Genomic DNA, 19,883 nt, shown 5'->3' on the forward strand with positions numbered 1-19,883 from the left:
GAACCTGGGCAGCGGAGGTTGCAGTGAGCTGAGAGCGTGCCACTGCACTCCAGCCTGGGCGATAAAGCAAGACTCTGTCTCAAAAAAAAAAAAAAAAAAAAAGGAAGAATAGGACTTGTGCTGCAAAAGTATGGCACTGTGGTGTATATAATCCAGTTATATCATTCATTGGTCTTTGTAGACACCCAAAATTTAACTATCTTAAATGAATGATAATGATATTTTGAAAGACTTTTTGTTTTGTTTTAGAGGATTTTTGAAAATCGTATCATACATTAGAGGTTTCCCTGAATTTTGTTGTCAAAAGATGTGAAGAAGTATGATATGCTGGAAAGTGGTGGGGATAAGAATTCACTTATATAAGTGGAAAATTCTAGTATTCTTTACATATACTCTCTATATACTCTGATCTTAAGTATTGTGCCTTGGTTTTTACATCTTATGATATGGAAATTTCCATTTTGTGCTGCTAAACGTGAGAGAATGTTGGTAAATTTCCTTATATAGGATGTAACATACAATATATATTTTTTACATGTTTATACTAGCATTTTTTATTTTTTATTATTTATTTTAATGATGGAGTCTTACTCTGTCTCCCTGGCTGGAGTGCAGTGGCACGATTTTGATTCACTGCAACCTCCGCCTCCTGGGTTCAAGCGATTCTCCTACCTCATTTTAATATAAGACTAAGAAAACATTTCTCTTTAGTTTTCAAGAAATCTTTGAAGCCAAAAGACAGGAGTTCTATGATCAATGTCAGAGGGAAGAAGAAGAGTTGAAACAGAGATTTATGCAGCGAGTCAAGGAGAAAGAAGCAACATTTAAAGAAGCTGAAAAAGAGGTCTGTACTGACAGTTTGATATAATTTGCATTAATTTTTAGGTGCCCTGTTAATTTGGAGGTTTTAATCTCAAGAGTTTAGTTGATGTTTTTGGAGGATACTTGCTATTTTTCAAAAAGTAGCTTTTTACCATGTAGATTTGAATATAGCCTTTACGAAATTATAGTCTGTAGTTTTTTTTTCTAGAGAATTTAGATAATTTTCCATTTAAATAACCCTTAAGATAATTTTATAAAAATTATTTATTTTGTTTATAATTTAAATTTTCATGCATAAAGTTTAATTTGTGACAAACCCAAGCTATTTACTCTAAGAAGGGTCTTATACTGTCTAATGCTATTAATACACTAGAAAATTGTCTTCACTTTTATAAATAAGCAAACGTTGACTAGTGCTGGCCTTGATTAATGAGAAAATTTTAAGTTGGTAAATTATGTAAATTATTTATTTATGTTATTCCATGCCATTTCTAATAAAATGGAAAAAAAGGCTATTAATATAGTTTTAATTATTTGCCACAAATACGTTTTTGGTGAAGGCATATTTTTGAAACCATAATTTCTTTCTCTCAAGTGTAGGTGGCTTTAGTTTAAGAACATTTAGTTTAATTAGGTAAATTGGAACATAAACTTCCTTTTTCATAAGAGCAAAATGGTAATTAGGTGCCAAAGGCCAGATGTCTCACTCAAAGACAGTGAATTGTAAGTAATAAAAATTCCACCAGGTGCGGTGGCTCACACCTATAATCCCAGCACTTTGGGAGACGAAGGTGGGCGCATCCCGTAAGGTCAGCAGTTCGAGACCAGCCTGGCCAATGCAGTGAAACCCCGTCTCAACTAAAAATATAAAAATTAGCCAGGCATTGTGGTGCATGCCTGTAATTCCAGCTACTCGGGAGGCTGAGGCAGGAGAATCACTTGAACCCAGTAGGCGGAGGTTGCAGTGAGCTGAGATCACGCTGCTGCACTCCAGCCTGGGCGATAGAGTGAGACTCTGTCTCAAACAAAACAAAACAAGACAAAACAAAGCAAAAAAACCATTAGCTTAGGCATAAAGGAAAAAGTTTGGATGTATACAAGGGTATGTCATGGCATCCAAGGACAAAAGACATAGCTGAATCTCATGAAGACTTAAACTGAAACTAGGAAGTGACCAGAAACCAAAAGCAACCATTTAAATTTTCACTTTCTCTCCCACTTCACTGCCCTTAGTTATGAACCTTATTCCTGTATGTCTGCTTCTTTTTTCTTTCTTTCTGGAGATTAGTTTATTTTCCATATCTCAACTATGTGTTCTCTTAGGGTTGATTACATATCTTGATTATTGTCAATTAATGCTGCAATAAACATGAAAGTGTAGATATCTCTTTGACATACTGATTTTTTTCCTTTGAGTATGTAACTATTAGTGGGGTTGCTGAACCATAAGATTATTCTATTTTCAGTTGTTTAATGAATACCCATATTTTTCATAATAGTTGTACTGATTTACTTTTTTATCAGCGTTTTATAAAATTCTTGTAAACATCTTTCTTTCTATAAAATCATTCTTGTAAACCCTTATCTTTCTGTTTATCTAACAGATATGAAGTGCCATCTAATTGTGGTTTAAATTGGCATTTCTCTGATGATTAATGAGATTGAGTATTTTTTCGTATCCCTATTTGCCTTTTATGTCTTCCTTTAAAAAATGTTCAGGTTCAGCCAAGCACAGTGGCTTATGCCTGTAATCCCAGCGCTTTGGGAGGTGGAGGTGGGCGGATCATTTGAGGTCAGGAGTTCAAGACCAGCCTAACCAACATGGTGAAACCCTGTCTCTATTAAAAATACAAAAATTAGCCAGATGTGGTGGCATACGCCTGTAGTCCCAGCTAATCAGGAGGCTGAGGCAGGAGAATCACTTGAACCCAAGAGATGGAGGTTACAGTGAGCCCAGATCACGTCACTGCACTCTAGCCTGGGCAACAGAGTGAGACTCCATCTCAAAAAAAAAAAAAAATTCAGGTTCATTGCCCATTTTTGGAATGAGGTTGTTTTCATACTATTGAATTGTTTGAGTTATTGTATATTTGGGGCTATTGTATATTTGGGGGTTATGGTATATCTGATAACCCCTTATCAGATGTACAGTTTGCAAATATTTTCTCACATTTCATAGTTTGAGTCTTTACTCTGTCGATTGTTTCTTTGGCTGTGCAGGAGCTTTTTTAGTTTGAAATAATTTTATTTGTCCATTTTTGCCTATGTTGTCTATGCTTTGGAGTTTGTGTCCCAAAAATCATTATTCAGACCCAAGTTAAGGAACTTATCCCTAATTATTTAAAGTAGTTGTACAGCTTTAGATCTTACAGCAGTTAAGTCTTTCATCCATTTTGAGTTGAGATTTGCATATGGTTTGAGATAAGATCTAATTTTGTTTTTCTGCATGTGGTCACATTTATTGATTTGTGTATTTGAATCATCCTTGCATTCCAAGAATAAATTCTACTTGGCCATCTGGTATTTAATGTGTGATCTAATTCAGTTTGCTAGTATTTTGTTGAGGATTTGCTAGTTGGCTCATCACAAATATTGGCCTGTAATTTTTTTTTTTCCTCATAGTGTCCTCTTCTGACGCTAGTATCAGAGTAATAATGTCTTCTTCAAATGCATTTAGAAGTGTATTCTCCTGGCCGGGCGAGGTGGCTCATGCCTGTAATCCCAGCACTTTGGGAGGCCGAGGCAGGCAGATCACCTCAGGTCAGGAGTTCAAGACCAGCCTGGACAACGTGGTGAAACCCTGTCTCTACTGAAAATACAAAAATTAGCCAGGCGTGGTGGTGTGTGCCTGTAATCCTAGCTACTCAGGAGGCTGAGGCAGGAGAATTGCTTGAACCTAGGAGGTGAAGGTTGTAGTGAGCCGAGATCACACCACTGCACTGCACTCCAGCCTTGGAGACAGAGCGAGACTCTGTCTCAAAAAAAAAAAAGAAGCATACTCTCCTCTTCCATTCTTTTGGGAAGACTTTTTTGTATTATTTCCATTTTATTTATCTATTTAAGACAAGATCTTGCTGTGTCACCAAGGCTGGAGTGAAGTGGCACGACCTCAGCTCATTGCAACTTCCACCTCCCAGGCTCAAGTGATCCTCCCACCTCAGCTTCTCCAGTAGCTAGGACTGCAGGTATGTAGCACCATGCCTGGCTATTTTTTTGTACTTTTAGTAGAGATGGGGTCTCACTATGTTGCCCAGGCTGGTCTCGAACTCCTGAGCTCAAGTGATCTGCCCGCATCAGCCTCCTAAACTGCTGGGATTACAGGCATGAGCCACTGCACCTGGCCTATTATTTCCATTTTAAATGTTCTGTAGCCTTCCCCAGTAAAGTCACCTAGTACTGCCTTTTCTTTGGTAGCATGTTTTGTTACTGATTAAATCTCCTTACCTATTAGTAGTCTTTTCATTTTCAGTTTCTTCATGATCCAATCTTTGTAGATTGTGTGGGTATAGGAATTTATTCCTATAACCAAGGTTATCCAATTTCTTTTTTAGGTTATCAAATTTTATTGGCTTATAATTTTTCATAGTAGTCTCATGATCATTTGTGTTTCTTTGGTATCAGTGGTAATGTGTCACCTTTCATTTCTGATTTTATTTGTTTGAGTTTTCTCTCTTTTTTTCTTAGTTTTTCTAAGGGTTGTTCATTTATTTATCTTTTAAAAAAACAGACTTAGTTCATTGATTTTTTTCTATTGTTTCTCTAGTCTATATCTTATTTATTTCTACTGTGATCTTTACTGTTTTCTTGCTTTTACTGACTTTGCATTTGGTTTGTTTTTCTTTTTCTCTTGAGGTGTGAAATTGCGTTATTTGATCTATTTCTTTTTTCTTAATATAGGCATTTATTGCAACAAACTTCACTCTTAAACTGCTTTTGCTGTATCCCGTAACTGTTGATATGTTGCTTTTTAATCTTCATTTGTGTCAAGATATGTATATTTTTAAATTTTTAATTTCTGTGGGTACATAGTAGGTATACATATTTATGGGGTACATTAGATATTTTGATACACGCATACAATGTGTAATAATCGTATCAGGGTAAATGGGATACCTATCACTTCAAGCATTTGTCCTTTGTGTTACAAGAAATCCAATGATACTCAGTTATTTTAAAAGGTACAATTAATTATTATTGCATATGGTCACCCTGTTGTACTATCAAGTACTGGGTCTTATTTATTCTTTCTAACTATATTTTTATACCAATAAATGTCCTCACTTCTCCCCACCCCTACCACCCTTCCCAGCCTCTGGTAATCATCATTTCATTCTCTATCTCCATGAGTTTAATTTTTTTTTTTGAGATGAAGTCTTGCTCTGTCACCCAGGCTGGTGTGCGGCTGTGGGATCTCAGCTCACTGCAACATCTGCCTCCCGGGTTCAAGTGATTCTCCTGCCTCAACTTCCCAAGTGGTTGGGATCACAGGCATGTGCCACCACACGCAGCTAATTTTTGTATTTTTAGTAGAGATGGAGTTTTACAATGTTGGCCAGGCTGGTATCGAACTCCTGACCTCAGGTAATCCATCTGCCTCAGCCTCCTGAAATGCTGGGATTACAGGCGTGAGCTACTGCACCCGAATGAGTTCAATTATTTTAATTTTTAGCTCCCACAGTAAGTGAGAACATGTGAAGTTTATCGTTCTGTGCCTGGCTGATTTCTCTTAACGTAAGGTCCTCCAGTTCCATCCATGTTGTTGCAAGTGACAGGATCTCATTCTTTTTATGACTGAATGGTAGTCCACTGTGTATATGTGACATTTGTTTTCATCCAGTCATCTGTTGGCGGACAGTTAGGTTGCTTCCAAATTTTGGCTATTATGAATAGTGCTTCAATAATAAAATCTTTCTGTTATTGATTTCTAATATTATACTATTGTGATAAAAAGATACATAATATGATTTCAAACTTTTAAAATTTGTTAAGAGTCGTTTTGTGGCCCAATATATGATCTATGTTGGAGAATGTTCCTGTGCCCTTGAGAAGAATGTGTTCTTCTACTGTTTGGCAAAATAATCTATCTATGCCTCTTCAGTCTATTGGGTCTATAGTTACTCACATCTACTGTTTCCCTACTTACTTTCTGTTTGGATGGATTATCTGGTGCTGAAAGTGGGATACAGTAGTCCCCTACTGTTCTTATATTTCTATAAGTTTCTTCCTTCATTTCTGTTAATATTTGCTTTATATATTAGGTGCTCCAATGTTGTCATGTATTTGACGATTGTTACACCTCTTTATAAATTGATCTATTATTATATAGTGATCTTGTCTCTTATGACAAAATTTGACCAAAAGTCTAATTGTCTGCAATGAGTATACCTGCCCTGTCCTCTTTTGCCTATAATTTGGGTGGAATATCTTTTTCTTTTTCTTTTTTTTTTTTTTGAGACTGAGTCTTGCTCTATCACCTAGGGTGGAGTACAGTGGCGTGATCTCGGCTCATTGCAACCTCCACCTCCTGGATTCAAGAGATTCTCCTGCCTCAGCCTCCTGAATAGCTAGGATTAAACGTGCCCACCACCATGCATGGCTAATTTTTTTTTTTTTGTATTTTTAGTAGAGATGAGGTTTCACTGTGTTGGCCAGACTGGTCTTGAACTCCTGACTCAAGAGATTCTCCTGCCTCAGCCTCCTGAGTAGCTGGGATTAAATGTGCCCACCACCATGCATGGCTATATTTTTTTTTTTTTTGTATTTTTAGTAGAGATGAGGTTTCACTGTGTTGGCCAGACTGGTCTTGAACTCCTGACCTCAAGTGATCCGTTTGCCTTGGCCTCCCAAAGTGCTGGGATTACAGGCAGGAGCCACCACGCCCAGCCATCTTTTTCTATTCGTTCACTTTTAGTCTAAGTGTGTCTTTAAGGCAAAAGTGAGTCTCTTGTAAGCCACATATTATTGAGAATTGTTTTTTTATTCATTCTGCTACTTTGTGTCTTGTGATTAGTGGGTTTAATCTGTTTACTTTTAAAGTAATTTTTATAGGTAAGGACTTACTATTATCATTTTATTAATTGTTTTCTGACTGTTTTGTGGTTCCTTTGTTTCTCTCTTTCTGTCTTCCTTTGTGATTTGTTGGTGTTTTTGTAGTGGTAGGCTTTGATTTTTTTTTTTTTTGAGATGGAGTTTTGCTCTTGTTGCCCAGACTGGCGTGCAATGGTGCAATCTCGGCTCACTGCAGCCTCCACTTCCCTGGTTCAAGCAATTCTCCTGCGTCAGCCTCCCAAAGAGCTGAGATTACAGGCATGTGCTGTCACGCCCGGCTAATTTTTTTTTATTTTTTGAGATCGAGTCTTGTTCTATTGCCCAGGCTGGAGTGCAGTGGCGAAGTCTCAGCTCCCTGCAACGTCCACCTCCCTAGTTCAAAGTATTCTCCTGCCTCAGCCTCCTGAATAGCTGGGATTACAGGCACCCAACATCATTCCCGGCTACTTTTTGTATTTTTAGTAGAGACGGGATTTCACCATGTTGGCCACGCTAGTCTTCAACTTCTGACCTCAGGTGATCCACCGCCCCGGCCTCCCAAAGTGCTGGGATTACAGGCATGAGCCTCTGGTCCTGGCCTCTAATTTTTTCTTTATATTTTGTGTATCAATTACAAAAGTATGGAATTTTGGAATTGTGGCCACCATTATATAAAAACTGTGGGTGGTAATTGTTTCGGGGTGAGTTGCTGCACCAGGCCCCAACAGATCAGGCCAAACCAGTGTGAAGTCAAGTTTTTATTTTATTATTATTATTATTTGGTGTTAAACAGCTTTAATCTTGGTCATCGCGGTTTCTCGGCACAGTAATAAATACTGCACATGATCAACATGTTCTGTTCTGGGGAAGGGGGCAAGGGCAGGGGGAATCACCTTCTTAGAAAGTACAACCCAAGTTGGAAGGGCAGGAAGGGGTGGGGAGAAAACCCTCCTGGTGCCTGTGGCAAAGTGCAGGAGCCCCCACCCCCAAACTAACCTGAGTCCAGCCCCTCTGGGGAAAAAAGGGGTGCATGAACTACCCCTATTCCACAGGTACTTTCTGTGGCCTAAGGCCTGCACCACACTCTAGCTTGCAGCCCTGGCAGGAGCTATGTTGCATTAAGTGAAAAGCTCTGAAGGTCACACACTCTAGGTTATGTACAGGGGCTCGGAGAAGGGAGACTGCCCCTGCAGCCCCCCAGCTGCCTCTGGCACCAGGAGGGAGCTGCAGGGGTAGGGGATATATAAAAGAGGAGCAGGCTTCATTCCATCCTAAACTGGAAAGGATGAAATGGCTTTACCCGGGAGGAGATAACCATCCTATGCTATCCCCACATACTGTCTGTGTCCTCAGAGGGTACTATGAGTCCTGGGATCTTCTCTGGGGTCCCCCACCTACCTGTGGTAGCTGTGTGATGGACCCAGGGGTGGGGGGCAGAGCTGGGGAGTCCCCTTTCAGCCAGGCTGTTCAGGCTGTCTGGGGCAGAAGCAGTGGTGGGGCGGCCTGGGTGGAGCCAGAATCCAAGCCGGGTGAGGTGGGGTCAGGACCCCCGTGGGGCTGGGAGTCTGGGTAGAGGCAGCTATGGTGCCAGTTGGGGGCGGTCCAGGCGGGGAAGCCTCAGCCCTGGGGGCTTCTCCGTGGGAGTGGCCACTGCATGATCTTCTGGGCACCTCACAGATCTTCAACTGCAGGTGAAACGGATGCTGGTGGTGGGTGCGGGGCCGCTAGGAGCCACTGCCTGGGTCCCAGAGGCTGGTGCTGGGGCAGGTGTAGCCTGAAGCTGCTGGGACCGCGTGGGCAGGATGTTCTGCACACAAACCTTGGAGGGGAAGATGTATGCATAGCAGGCCTGGAGGGTGGCTGTGGCCTGGGGGACGGGAAGAAGCTGTGGTCCTGGAAGAGCTGCATGACCAGGGCCCGCACTGGTCCAGCGCCCGCAGTGAGGAGGACCGCACCTTCTCAGACTCCGGCTCCCTGAGCCAGTCCTTGGTTTCTCTACCTGTACAGTTTCTCTACCCAAGGGGTGAGGGCCGTAGGGGCCCTTTCTGCTGCCCTGACCATACTCCTGGGCCTTGAACGTTCCTGGGCCCAGTGAGAAGGAGGTGGCTGCCGAGTTGAGGAGGAAGCATCCGAGTACATGGAGGAGGAGGACAGGGTGGGACCATAGCCTTTGCCAAGGATGCAGGTGGATCGGGGGATCCTGGGGGCTCAGGGTCCAGCAAGGGGTGGCAGGGGATAAAGGAGGAACAGATGACAGGTGCAAACACCTTCCCACCAAAGCCCTTGTTGCTCTCTTGGTCCTCCCCAGAGCTGTATGCACTCTCACTGTCAGTCACCTGCTCCTTGTACTTGAGATCAATGTCAGTGGTGCTGAAGCCATCGTCAGCAATGACATCATCACCCCTTCCTCCTCACAGATGACCATGTGCTCCTCGTCACTTGCTGTGTCCTCACTGGCCACATGCTGGGAATGAGAAGCTCAGGTGGGCAGCAGTGGGGCTGCCCACTGGCCACCAAGGCACCTCCCTCACCAGGGGCTGCCAAGGGGCCTGGAGCTCCATACTGGGTAGAAGGCTTTGGGCCAGAGTCCGATGCAGCACCAGACACCACTTGCATCAGTTCCTGTAGTGCCTGATGGTCACTTCCCCGCCATCCAGGCTGCGTACCCCACTGTGGGAGAAGGCTTGGGGCCCAGCTGAGCCAGGTTCCCTGTGTGCAGCCGTTTTGCCCCATAGAAGCTGCTCCTTGGTATCCCAGCTCAGGAATGTCTGGGATACAACTGCCAGAGGACACCCCAGGGGCAGTGGCAATGCCCATCTCTGACATGCTCTGCTCCTGCAAGCCCTTGTACCCTCCTGCTAGCCCCTGGCTTGTGGGCTTGGCCTCTGAGCTGGACTTTGTTCGGTCCTTGTTGCAAGTGGGCCACCTTCACCTGGGAGGTCAGGTCATGGTACTTCTGCATCTCATTGGGCCCCAGGGTGTTCCACCACTCACCCAGGATCTGGCTGATGGTCCAGTTGTCCTGGTTGGGGTGACACTGGTGGGCCCCACCAGGGCCTGGTGCCACTTGCTGAAGATCATGACTGCCACTCATGGGCCACTGGATGTGGTCCTTGTCCCATTTGTTGGGGCTGCATCCATCCTTCTCAGATGAGTCCTGTTCTTTGGGCAGGGCACTGAGGGACTGGGCCTGACACCTCTGGGTAGTAGAGGCAACTGGGTGTCAGAAGACATGACAGAGAGGAAAGCATCATCATGGTCAGTCTCTGTCTCACTGTCTAGCAGGGGCTCCCCTGAGGGGCCCAGGGCTCCTCGTCTGTGGTGGGAGGTGGGCCCTTACCAGGTTCCACCATCCACAAAGTGTATGGGGGTCCAAGCCCTGGGCTTTCAGGGCAGGTGGTTCCAGGGGGCCGCCCAGGGTCAGCACTCCCTGTCCCACCTGGTGGATGCTCATGAGCAACAGCTGCCAACTCGGCAGGTTCTTTTGTCTGGTCGGAGGCCACTGAGTGACTGGCAGGTTGCTGGGCCTCATGTGACTGCAGGGAGGGGTCAGGAAGGGGACACAGTACCAGGGGAACACAGCCACAGAGCAAGGTTCCACGTTCCTCTACACAAATGAGCCAAGGCCACGGGAGGCCTCGCTGGATGCAAGCATCAGGGGCCTGTGGGCTGAGTGCATGGTCTGGGCAGGGGGTTCCTGGCAGGGGCTCACACCTCCTCAGCCCCCTCCTCAGCCAAGGTGGCTTGGGCCCAGAGAAGGGGGGTGGGAGGAGAGTAGGAGGCCAGGCCTCAAGTTTTTTTTTTTTCTTTTTTTGAGATGCAGTTTGGCTCCTGTCACCCAGGCTGGAGTGCAGTGGCACAATCTCAGCGGCCGCCACCACACCTGGCTAATTTTTTGTATTTTTAGTAGTGATGGGGTTTTACCATGTTGGCCAGGCTGGTCTTGACCTCCTGACCTCAGGTGATCCACCCACCTCGGCCTCCCAAAATGGGATTACAGGCATGAACCACTGCGTACAACTTCTTTGATTTTTACTTGAAAAACTCCCTTAAGCATTTTTTTAAGGTAGACCTAGTGGTCCTGCATTCCCTCAGCTTTATTTGTCGAGGAAACATGTTATTTCTTCTTTCTTTCGGAAGGATAGCTTTGTCAGACATAGTATTAGTTGTTGGCAGTTTTTTTCTTTCAGCACTTTGAATGTATTATTTGATTCTCTCTTGACCTGCAAAGTTTCTTCTGAGAAATCTGCTGATAGTCTAATGAAGATTCTCTTGTGTATGTCATGCCACTTTTCTCTCGCCTCTTCAACATTTTAAAAAATCTTTGACTTTTGACTATTTGATTATATTGTGACTTTGTGAGTATCTATTTGGTTTGAACCTCTTTAGGAATCTTTAGGCTTCATGTATTTGGTTGTCTAAATCTTTCCCATGATTTAGGCAGTTTTTAGCCATTCTTTCTTTAAATAAGCTTTCTTCTCCTTTCTCTACTTTCTTTGTCAAACTCCCATAACCTGACAGTGGTTTGCCTAATGGTGTCTCATTGGCTTTCTTTTTTCTCTCTCTCTCTCTGTCTCTTTTTTGAGATGGAGTCTCTCTCTGCTGCCCAGGCTGGAGTGTATTGGTATAGTCTTGGCTCACTGCAACCTCTGCCTCCTGGGTTCAAGTGATTCTCCTGCCTCAGCCTCCCAAGTAGCTGGGACTACAGGTGTGTGCCACCACACCCAGCTACTTTTTGTATTTTTAGTAGAGATGGGGTTTCACTATGTTGGCCAGGCTGGTCTTGAACTCCTGACCTTGTGATCTGCCTGCCTTGGCCTACCAAAGTGCTGGGATTACAGGCGTGAGCCACCACGCCCGGTCTTCTTTTCTCTTTTTTATTATTTTATTCTTTGTCCTCTGACTGGATAATTTCAGAAGATCTATATTCAATTTTACAGATGCTCTTTCCTGTTGAAGTTTACTATTGTGTTATATTGCCCAGTCTGGTCTTGAACTCCTGGGCTCAAGCGATCCTTCTGCCTTGGCCTCCCAAAGTGCTGAGATTACAAGCATAAGCCACTGCATTCAGTCACTCCCAGCACTTTGGGAAGCTGAGGTGGGAGGATCACTTGAGCTCAGGAGTTTGAGACCAGCCTGGGCAACATAGTGAGACCTTGTCTCTATATTAAAAAAAAGAAAGAAAGAAAGAAAGTATTTGGGAGGCCAAAGCAGGAGGATCACCTGAGGTCAGGAGCTCAAGACCAGCCTGGCCAACATGGTGAAACCCCGTCTCTACTAAAAGTACAAAAATTAGCCGGGCATGGTGGTGCGTGCCTGTAGTCCCAGCTTCTCGGGAGGCTGAGGCAGGAGAATCATTGGAACCAGGAAATGGAGGTTGCGGTGAGCCAAGATTGTGCCACTGTACTCCAGCCTGGGCAACAGAGTGAGACTCCATCTCAAAAAAGGAAAAAAGAAAGAAAAGAAAAATTCCGTATCTAAGTGTTTACTTCTGAGTTTTTGAGATTGTTATTAAGATCATGCTCTCCTCTGATGATTTGGGTTTGTTTGATCAGAAAAAAGCATGTTCTTCTGGGTGTTCAGCCACACTGTGCTTTGGTGTCACAACTGCACATTGGTTTCACAGCTGCAGGACAAGTTCGAGCATCTTAAAATGATTCAACAGGAGGAGATAAGGAAGCTCGAGGAAGAGGAAAAACAACTGGAAGGAGAAATCATAGATTTTTATAAACTGAAAGCTGCCTCTGAAGCACTGCAGACTCAGCTGAGTACCGATACAAAGAAAGACAAACATCGTAAGAAATAATAGTTTCTCTTACTATTCTGTTTGAGAGCCCTATCATTCTACATCCCAACTTTCTGTGAGATTGTCTTTGTAGCATTTAACTCTGATTGAAATTCTCATTTTAAAAATTGGCTTGCTTATTGTATATTTTCCCCAACTAAAGTGTGAACTCCTAGCCGGGCGTGGTGGCTCATGCCTATAATCCCAGCACTTTAGGAGGCTGACGCGGGTGGACCACCCGAGGTCAGGAGTTCAAGACTAGCCTGACCAAAATGATGAAACCCTGTCTCTATTAAAAATACAAAAATTATCTGGGCGTGGTGACTGGTACCTGTAATCCCAGCTACTTGGGAGGCCGAGGCAGGAGAATCACTTGAATCCCGGAGGTAGAGGTTGCAGTGAGCCAAGAACTCACCATTGGACTCTAGCCTGGGTGACAAGAGCAAAACTCCGCCTCAAAAAAAAAAAAAAAAAAAAAAAAAAAAAGGTGTGAACTCCCAGAAGGCAGGTCCTGTGTCCATCTTTTTAGATTCTGTATCTCGGCACTTAGGACGCAGACTAACACGAAGATGATAGTCAATAAATTTTTGCCAAAATGAAAAAACAAAAGAAACATGTAACATCGTGTAAAAGGAGCTGGTTAGGTGGAGAAATTTCTTTACCATAGTCCTGCTTGTGGATCCAGTAGTGACTTACATTTTATATCCAAATAGAAGCTGGAGGCTTTGTTGGGGACTCACAGGCATAAAATATTAAGTTATACAAATCTAATTAATAGGCCTATTTTCCTTTTTAAATTCTACTAATAATTTCTTGATAGTTTTTATGATAAACGGTTGGATTTTGATGAGAACTCCCATGCTTTTGTGTCAGACTTAAAACTGATATTAGAATGAAGAATTCAAAAGCTAGAGAAAGTCAGAGTACAGTGAGAAGCCATGAGTTGCATCTGAATGATAATATTATGTCTTACAGATTTGGAGTATATGCTAAAGTTATCAAAGTTGTAGAAAATAAGGCCGGGTGAGGTGGCTCACACCTGTAATCCCAGCACTTTGGGAGGTGGAGGTGGGCAGATCACTTGAGGTCAGGAGTTTAAGACCAGCCCAGCCAACATGGCAAAACCCCATCTCTACTAAAGTTAGCCAGGTGTGCTGTTGTGCATCTGTAGTCCCTGCTACTCGGAAAGCTGAGGCAAGAGAATCGCTTGTACCCGGGAGGCAGAGGTTGCAGTGAGCAGAGATTGTGCCACTGCACTCCAGCCTGAATGACAGAGTGCTATGAGTCACCACACCTGGTATGAGCCACTATGCCCAGCCCACAATGACTTTTATACATGTTGTTAAATCATCTTACAGATTTTATAATTTGGGGGAAGAAAACTTTTACTAAATGGTCTTTTAATGGAAACTCTACAAGAACCAGAATCTTTGCTTTGTTCACTTATGTATTCTTTCCTAGGCCTAGAACAATATCTGACACATAGCGGCGATTATTTGTTGAATAAATGGATCCAGCAATAGTACATTAGCTATACTATATGCATACATTAAAGATGTAGATTATTGACTTTCAAAAGATAATTAATGTAACTTCTTACTGCTTCTGAACATGCTTGTGAGTTACATTGCTGAGGGACCTTTATCTTCTCATTCTTTCATCTTAACCCAATGTTATTAAAACTGAAATCAACAATATTATTCATATTTAAAAATAATATCTACCTTATAAAAATTATCACTCTGCTGCATTTGAGAATAGACTTTTTAGGTAATAATGGTATAATCCATAGGGTTTTTGAGGGCACAGAAGGATTCATGCTAACAGACATTTTATTTTCTATTTTCCAAGAGCTATAAAATATGATATTATATGATAGTATAAGGCATATTTTTACTGTTTTCATAATTTTTTCTAAAAAAGTGTTTGTTTTCCATATAACTTTTAACTTTGTAAGTAAATATTTGTCTCTTTCAGCTCCAGTTTTATGTGAAATAGAATTTCCAGATTTATGTAGCATGGAAAATTTTAATAAGTCAGAGTTACTGATTTTTGCCAGTCATTTTCTCAATTATTTACTTCTTTTATCTTTAGTTGATTTTTTTTGTAGTGACAAGTTTTGCTTCTATTCTCGTTTCCTTTTGTGTATATTCTATGCATATTTCATTTTTGGTTACTATGAAAATTACATATAACATCCTAGAGTTATAACATTCTAATTTGAATTTATTTCAACTTAACTTCAATCACATACCAAAATTCTACTGCTATATAGCTCTACTCTTTTTAGGTTATTGATGTAACAAATTATATCTTTATTCATTGTACACCACCTAACAGATTTATAATTACATTTTATGCATTTTTCTTTTAAATCTTATAGAAAATAAAAAGTGGAGTTACAAACCAAAATTACAATAATACTGTTTTTATGTTTGTTTATGTATTTACCTTTACCAGAGAGCTTTATATATTCATATAGCTTGCTTATTTACTTATAGCATTAATGCCTAGAGTTTATTTATTTCAACCTGAAGGACTTTTAACACTTCTTATATCGCAAATTTAGAGATAAATGGATTTTTTCAGCTTTTTAAAAAAAGTTGGAAATGTCTTAATTTCTCTCTCATTTTTGAGGACAAGTTTTCCAGCTACAGATTTCTCAATTGACAGGTTTCTTCATTATTTTAAATATATAATCTACTGCCTACTGGCCTTCCAAGTTTTCTGCTGAGAAATCAGCTGCTAATGTTATCTGGATCCCTTGTCTGTGAGAGTTGTTCTTCTCTCTGAGCTTTCAAGATTCTCACATTGTCTTTTTTTGTTGTTGTTTTTTGAGGCAGAGTCCTGCTTTGTCACCCAGGCTGGAGTGCAGTGGTGTGATCTCAGCTCACCGAAACCTCTGTCTCTTGGGTTCAAGTGATTCTCCTATCTCAGCCTCCCAAGTAGCTGGGGCTATAGGCATGTGCCACCATGCACAGCTAATTTCTTTGTATTTTTAGTAGAGACGGTGTTTTGCTATGTTGCCCAGGCTGGTCACAAACTCCTGGCCTCAAGCAATCTGCCCAGGACTACCATTTACCCAGCAATCTCATTACTTGGTATATACCCAAAAGAAAATAAATCATTCTACCAAAAAAGGCACATTCACTTGTATGTTTATCGCAGCACTATTCACACCAGTAAAGACATGGAGTCAACTTAGATACCCATCAGTGGTGGACTGGATAAAGAAAATGTGGTACATTTACACTGCAAAATACTACACAGCCATAAAAAGGAATGAGATCATGTCTTCTGTAGCAACATGGACACAGCTAGAGGCCATCATCCTAAGAAAATTAACATAGAAACAGAAAACCAAATGCTGCATGTTCTTACTTACAAGTGGGACATATGGACATACTTTGGGTACATATGGACATAAAGATGGGGACAGCAGACACAGGGTGCTACTAGAGGGGGTAGAGGGAAGAGAGTGGGAAGGCAAGGGCAGAAAAGCCACCTATTGGGTACTATGCTCACTATCTGGATGATGGGATCGTTCATACCCCAAACCTCAGCATCTCACGATATACTCATGTAACAAACCTGCACATGGACTCTCTGAATCTAAAATAAAAGTTGAAATTATACAATTATTTTTAAAAATTACATGTATATATACTTATTGGCACTCTTAAAGACTATTGGGGCACAAAAAGACTCAATCACAGAACCGACTCAACTACAAATATTGATTGATTTAATCACATTAATTGATTTAATCGCAAAGATGTTACGATGGAAAAGTGAAGCCATCATCAGAAATTTTGAATATCTAAAATAGCATATTTAGATATTAAATTTTAAAAATATTTTGAAATAATACAAAATAAAAACCTTTTTATTGTGTATCACAAAAAGGTGCTGTCCTCAAAAATACATGGATCATACAAATTCATCATAAAATACACTTTTTTTTTTTTTGAGACAGAGTTTTGCTTTTGTTGCCCAGGCTAGGGTGCAGTCCTATGATCTCAGCTCACTGCAACCTCTGCCCCCTGGGTTCAAGTGATTTTTCTGCCTCAGCTGCTCGAGTAGCTAGGATTACAGGCACCGCCACCATGCCCAGCTAATTTTTTGTATTTTTAGTAGAGATGGGGTTTCACCATGTTGGCCAGGCTGGTTTTGAACTCCTAACCTCAGGTGATCCACCTGCCTTGGCCTCCCAAAATGCTGGGGTTACAGGTGTGAGCCACCACACCCAGCCCAAAATACACATTTGTAACACACAAGTCAAGAAATAGAACATTAACAGCACCCCAGAATACCCCATACTCCTTCCCAAACATTGTCTTCTTTTTTTCTTTGAGACGGCGTCTTACTTGTCACCCAGGCTGGAGTGCAGTGGCATGACCTTGGCTCACTGCAAGCTCCGCCTCCTTGGTTCAAGCCATTCTCCTGTGTCAGCCTCCCGAGTAGCTGGAACTACAGGCACCTGCCACCACGCCCGGCTAATTTTTTGTATTTTTAGTAGAGACGGGTTTCAGGCTGGTCTCAATCTCCTGACCTCGTGATCCACCCATCTTGGCCTCCCAAAGTGCTGGGATTACAGGCGTGAGCCACCGTACCTGGACAACATTGTCTTCTCTTTCCTCCTCAAGGGAATCCCCATCCTAACTTCTAACACTGTAGATCACCTTAGCTGGGTTTGTTTTTGTTTTTACCTTATATAAATGGAATTATGCAGTTTGCATGCTTTTGTGTTTGGCTTCTTTTGCTCAACATTATGCTTATGAGATTCATTTACACTGCTATATATAGCTGTGGTTTCTTTTTTTTCATTACTATGTACTGTGCCCTTCTGTGATACACTACAGTTTATTTAGTCCTTCAACTGCAAATGGACATTGGGTTGTTTCAACCTGGGCTATTACAAATAATGCTGTCATGCCCATTGTTTTTAGATGTCTCTGTCTGCACATTTATATTTAGAGAGAGAGACATCTAAAAACAAGAATAAATATATATTCTTGTTGCTCTACAATCTTGTCGACTCTTTTAATTGTAGTAATTCTGGTGGGTTTGTAGTGGTATCTCATTATGGTTTTAATGTGCGTTTTCTGATTTATTAATGAGGCTGAACACTTTTTCATGTTTACTGGTCATTTAACAATTCTCTTTTGTGAAGCATCTGTTCCAAATGTTTTCCTATGTTTCTACTGGGTTGTCTTTTCTTTATCGATTGGCTGGAGTTTATATATTATTGATATAAGTCCTTTGAGACTTGTAGGCGCTACAAATATATTTTCCTCTCTGTGGCTTTTTAGTCTTTCAATTATGTCTTTTTGACAGCAAAATTTCAGTGTGGTCAAATATTAATCTATTAGTCTTTTCCTTTATGATTCATGCATTTTTTTTTTTTTTGAGATGGACTTTCACTCTTGTTGCCCAGGCTGGAGTGCAATGGCATGATCTCAGCTCACTGCAACCTCTGTCTCCTGGGTTCGAGCGATTCTCCTGCCTCAGCCTTCTGAGTAGCTGGGATTACAGGCATGAGCCTCCACACCCTGCTAATTTTGTATTTTTAGTAGAGAGGGGGTTTCACTATGTTCATCAGGCTGATCTCGAACTCCCGACCTCAGGTGATCTGCCCACCTCGGTCTCTCAAAGTGCTGGGATTACAGGTGTGAGCTACCGCGCCTGCCCTGATTCATGCTTTTGAAATACAATTTAACAGATCTTTTCCTAATTTGATGTCCTGAAGGTATATGTCTCTCTTACCTTCTAGATTAGTGCTGTCCAATAAAAACAGGAAGCCACATATACAATTTAAAATTGTCTAGTATCCACATTAAGAGAACAAAAATAATCAGATAAAACTAATTTTAGTAATGTTTAACTCAGTATAACCAAATTATTATTTCAAAATTTTAATGTTAAAATTGAGATTATTTTTAGGTTTTTTTCCTACTAAGTGCTTAAAATTCAGTGCAAATTTTACACTTAATAGCACATCTCAAGTGCTCAATAGCCATACATGAACAGAGCAATTCTAAAAGATTTATTGTTTTTACCTTTTCACATTTAGGTCTATGGTCTATCTGCAATTGGTTTTATTATTATTATTATTATTGAGGCAGAGTCTCACTCTGTTGCCCACGCTGGAGTGCGGTGGTGCCATGTTGGCCAGGCTGGTCTTGGACTCCTCACCTCAGATGATCTGCCCCCCTCGGCCTCTCAAAGTGCTGGGATTACAGGCATGAGCTGCCGCACCCAGCCTAATTTTTGTACTCTTAGTAGATACAGAGTTTCACCATGTTGGCCAGGCTGGTCTCGAACTCCTGACCTAAAGTGATCCACCCACCTCAGCCTCCCAAATTGCTGGGATTACAGGCATGAGCCACCACGCCCAACTGATTTTTTCTAATATCAAAGTAAACACCAGGGTCTTCCCTTTTCTTTTGATTCACTTATTTTCTTAGTTCTGAAATGTTTTTTAAAAATATGAAATGCTTTATGAATTTGTGTGTCATCCTTTCCGAGGTACCATGCTCATCTTCTCCACGTCATGCCAATTTTAATTCATGTGCTGCTGAAGTGAGCACTGGTTCTGGATTTATTAGTTAATTTATTTTTGAGACAGGGCTTCACTGTGTCTTCCAGGCTGGAATACAGTGGCATGATCGTGGCTCACTGCAACCTCTGCTTTCCAGGGCTCAAGCAATCCTCCCGCCTGGGCCTCCCAAAGTGTTGAGATTACAGGCATGAACCACTGTGCCCATCCTGGAATGTTTAACTGCTGACTTTGATGCCTGGTTTTGGTTGTACTAGATACTCCCATTACTTTTTTCTTTAAAAATTACTGGTTGTTCAGCTCCTTAAAAATATCTTTGGTGTTTTAGACATCAAAATATGTGAGGCCAGGTGTGGTGGCGCATGCCTGTAATCCCAGCATTTGGGGAAGCCAAGGTGGAAGGATCTCTCAAGCCCAAGAGTTCAAAACCAGTCTGGGCAACATAGTGAGGCCCCTGTCTCTACAAGAACTAAAAAATCAGCTGGGTGTGGTGGTGCTCGCATGTAGTCCCAGCCCTTGGAAGGCTGAGGCAGGAAGATCTTGCTTGAGCCCAAGAGGGCGAGGCTTTAGTGACCCATGATCATGCCACTGCACTCCAGCTTGGGTGACAGAGTGAGACCCTGTCTCAAAAAAAATAAAAATAAAAAGTAGATTAATAAACGGAGAAACATTTTCTATGCTTCAGGTAAC

At 41.8% G+C, this 19,883-nt stretch overlaps 1 protein-coding gene and 1 non-coding gene across 2 annotated transcripts in view; one reads left to right on the forward strand and one right to left on the reverse strand.

Annotated features, from left to right (window-relative positions):
• The window catches only part of SEPTIN14 (septin 14), a 71,539-nt gene extending 56,493 nt beyond the window's left edge, over positions 1-15,046 (forward strand). The window contains exons 9-10 of the mRNA XM_007981272.3: positions 712-844; positions 12,476-15,046. Coding sequence (XP_007979463.3) covers positions 712-844; positions 12,476-12,655 — 313 coding nt within the window. The 3' untranslated portion in view covers positions 12,656-15,046. The remainder of the gene's footprint in view (positions 1-711; positions 845-12,475) is intronic.
• Positions 15,047-19,117: 4,071 nt separating this feature from the next.
• Positions 19,118-19,224, reverse strand: LOC119626003 (U6 spliceosomal RNA). The gene has a single exon (XR_005242214.2). It is a non-coding gene; the product is annotated as a U6 spliceosomal RNA (small nuclear RNA).
• Positions 19,225-19,883: the final 659 nt, after the last annotated feature.

The sequence above is a fragment of the Chlorocebus sabaeus genome, chromosome 21 (assembly GCF_047675955.1).
Source record: "Chlorocebus sabaeus isolate Y175 chromosome 21, mChlSab1.0.hap1, whole genome shotgun sequence".
In the NCBI taxonomy this organism is placed as follows: Eukaryota; Metazoa; Chordata; class Mammalia; order Primates; family Cercopithecidae; genus Chlorocebus; species Chlorocebus sabaeus.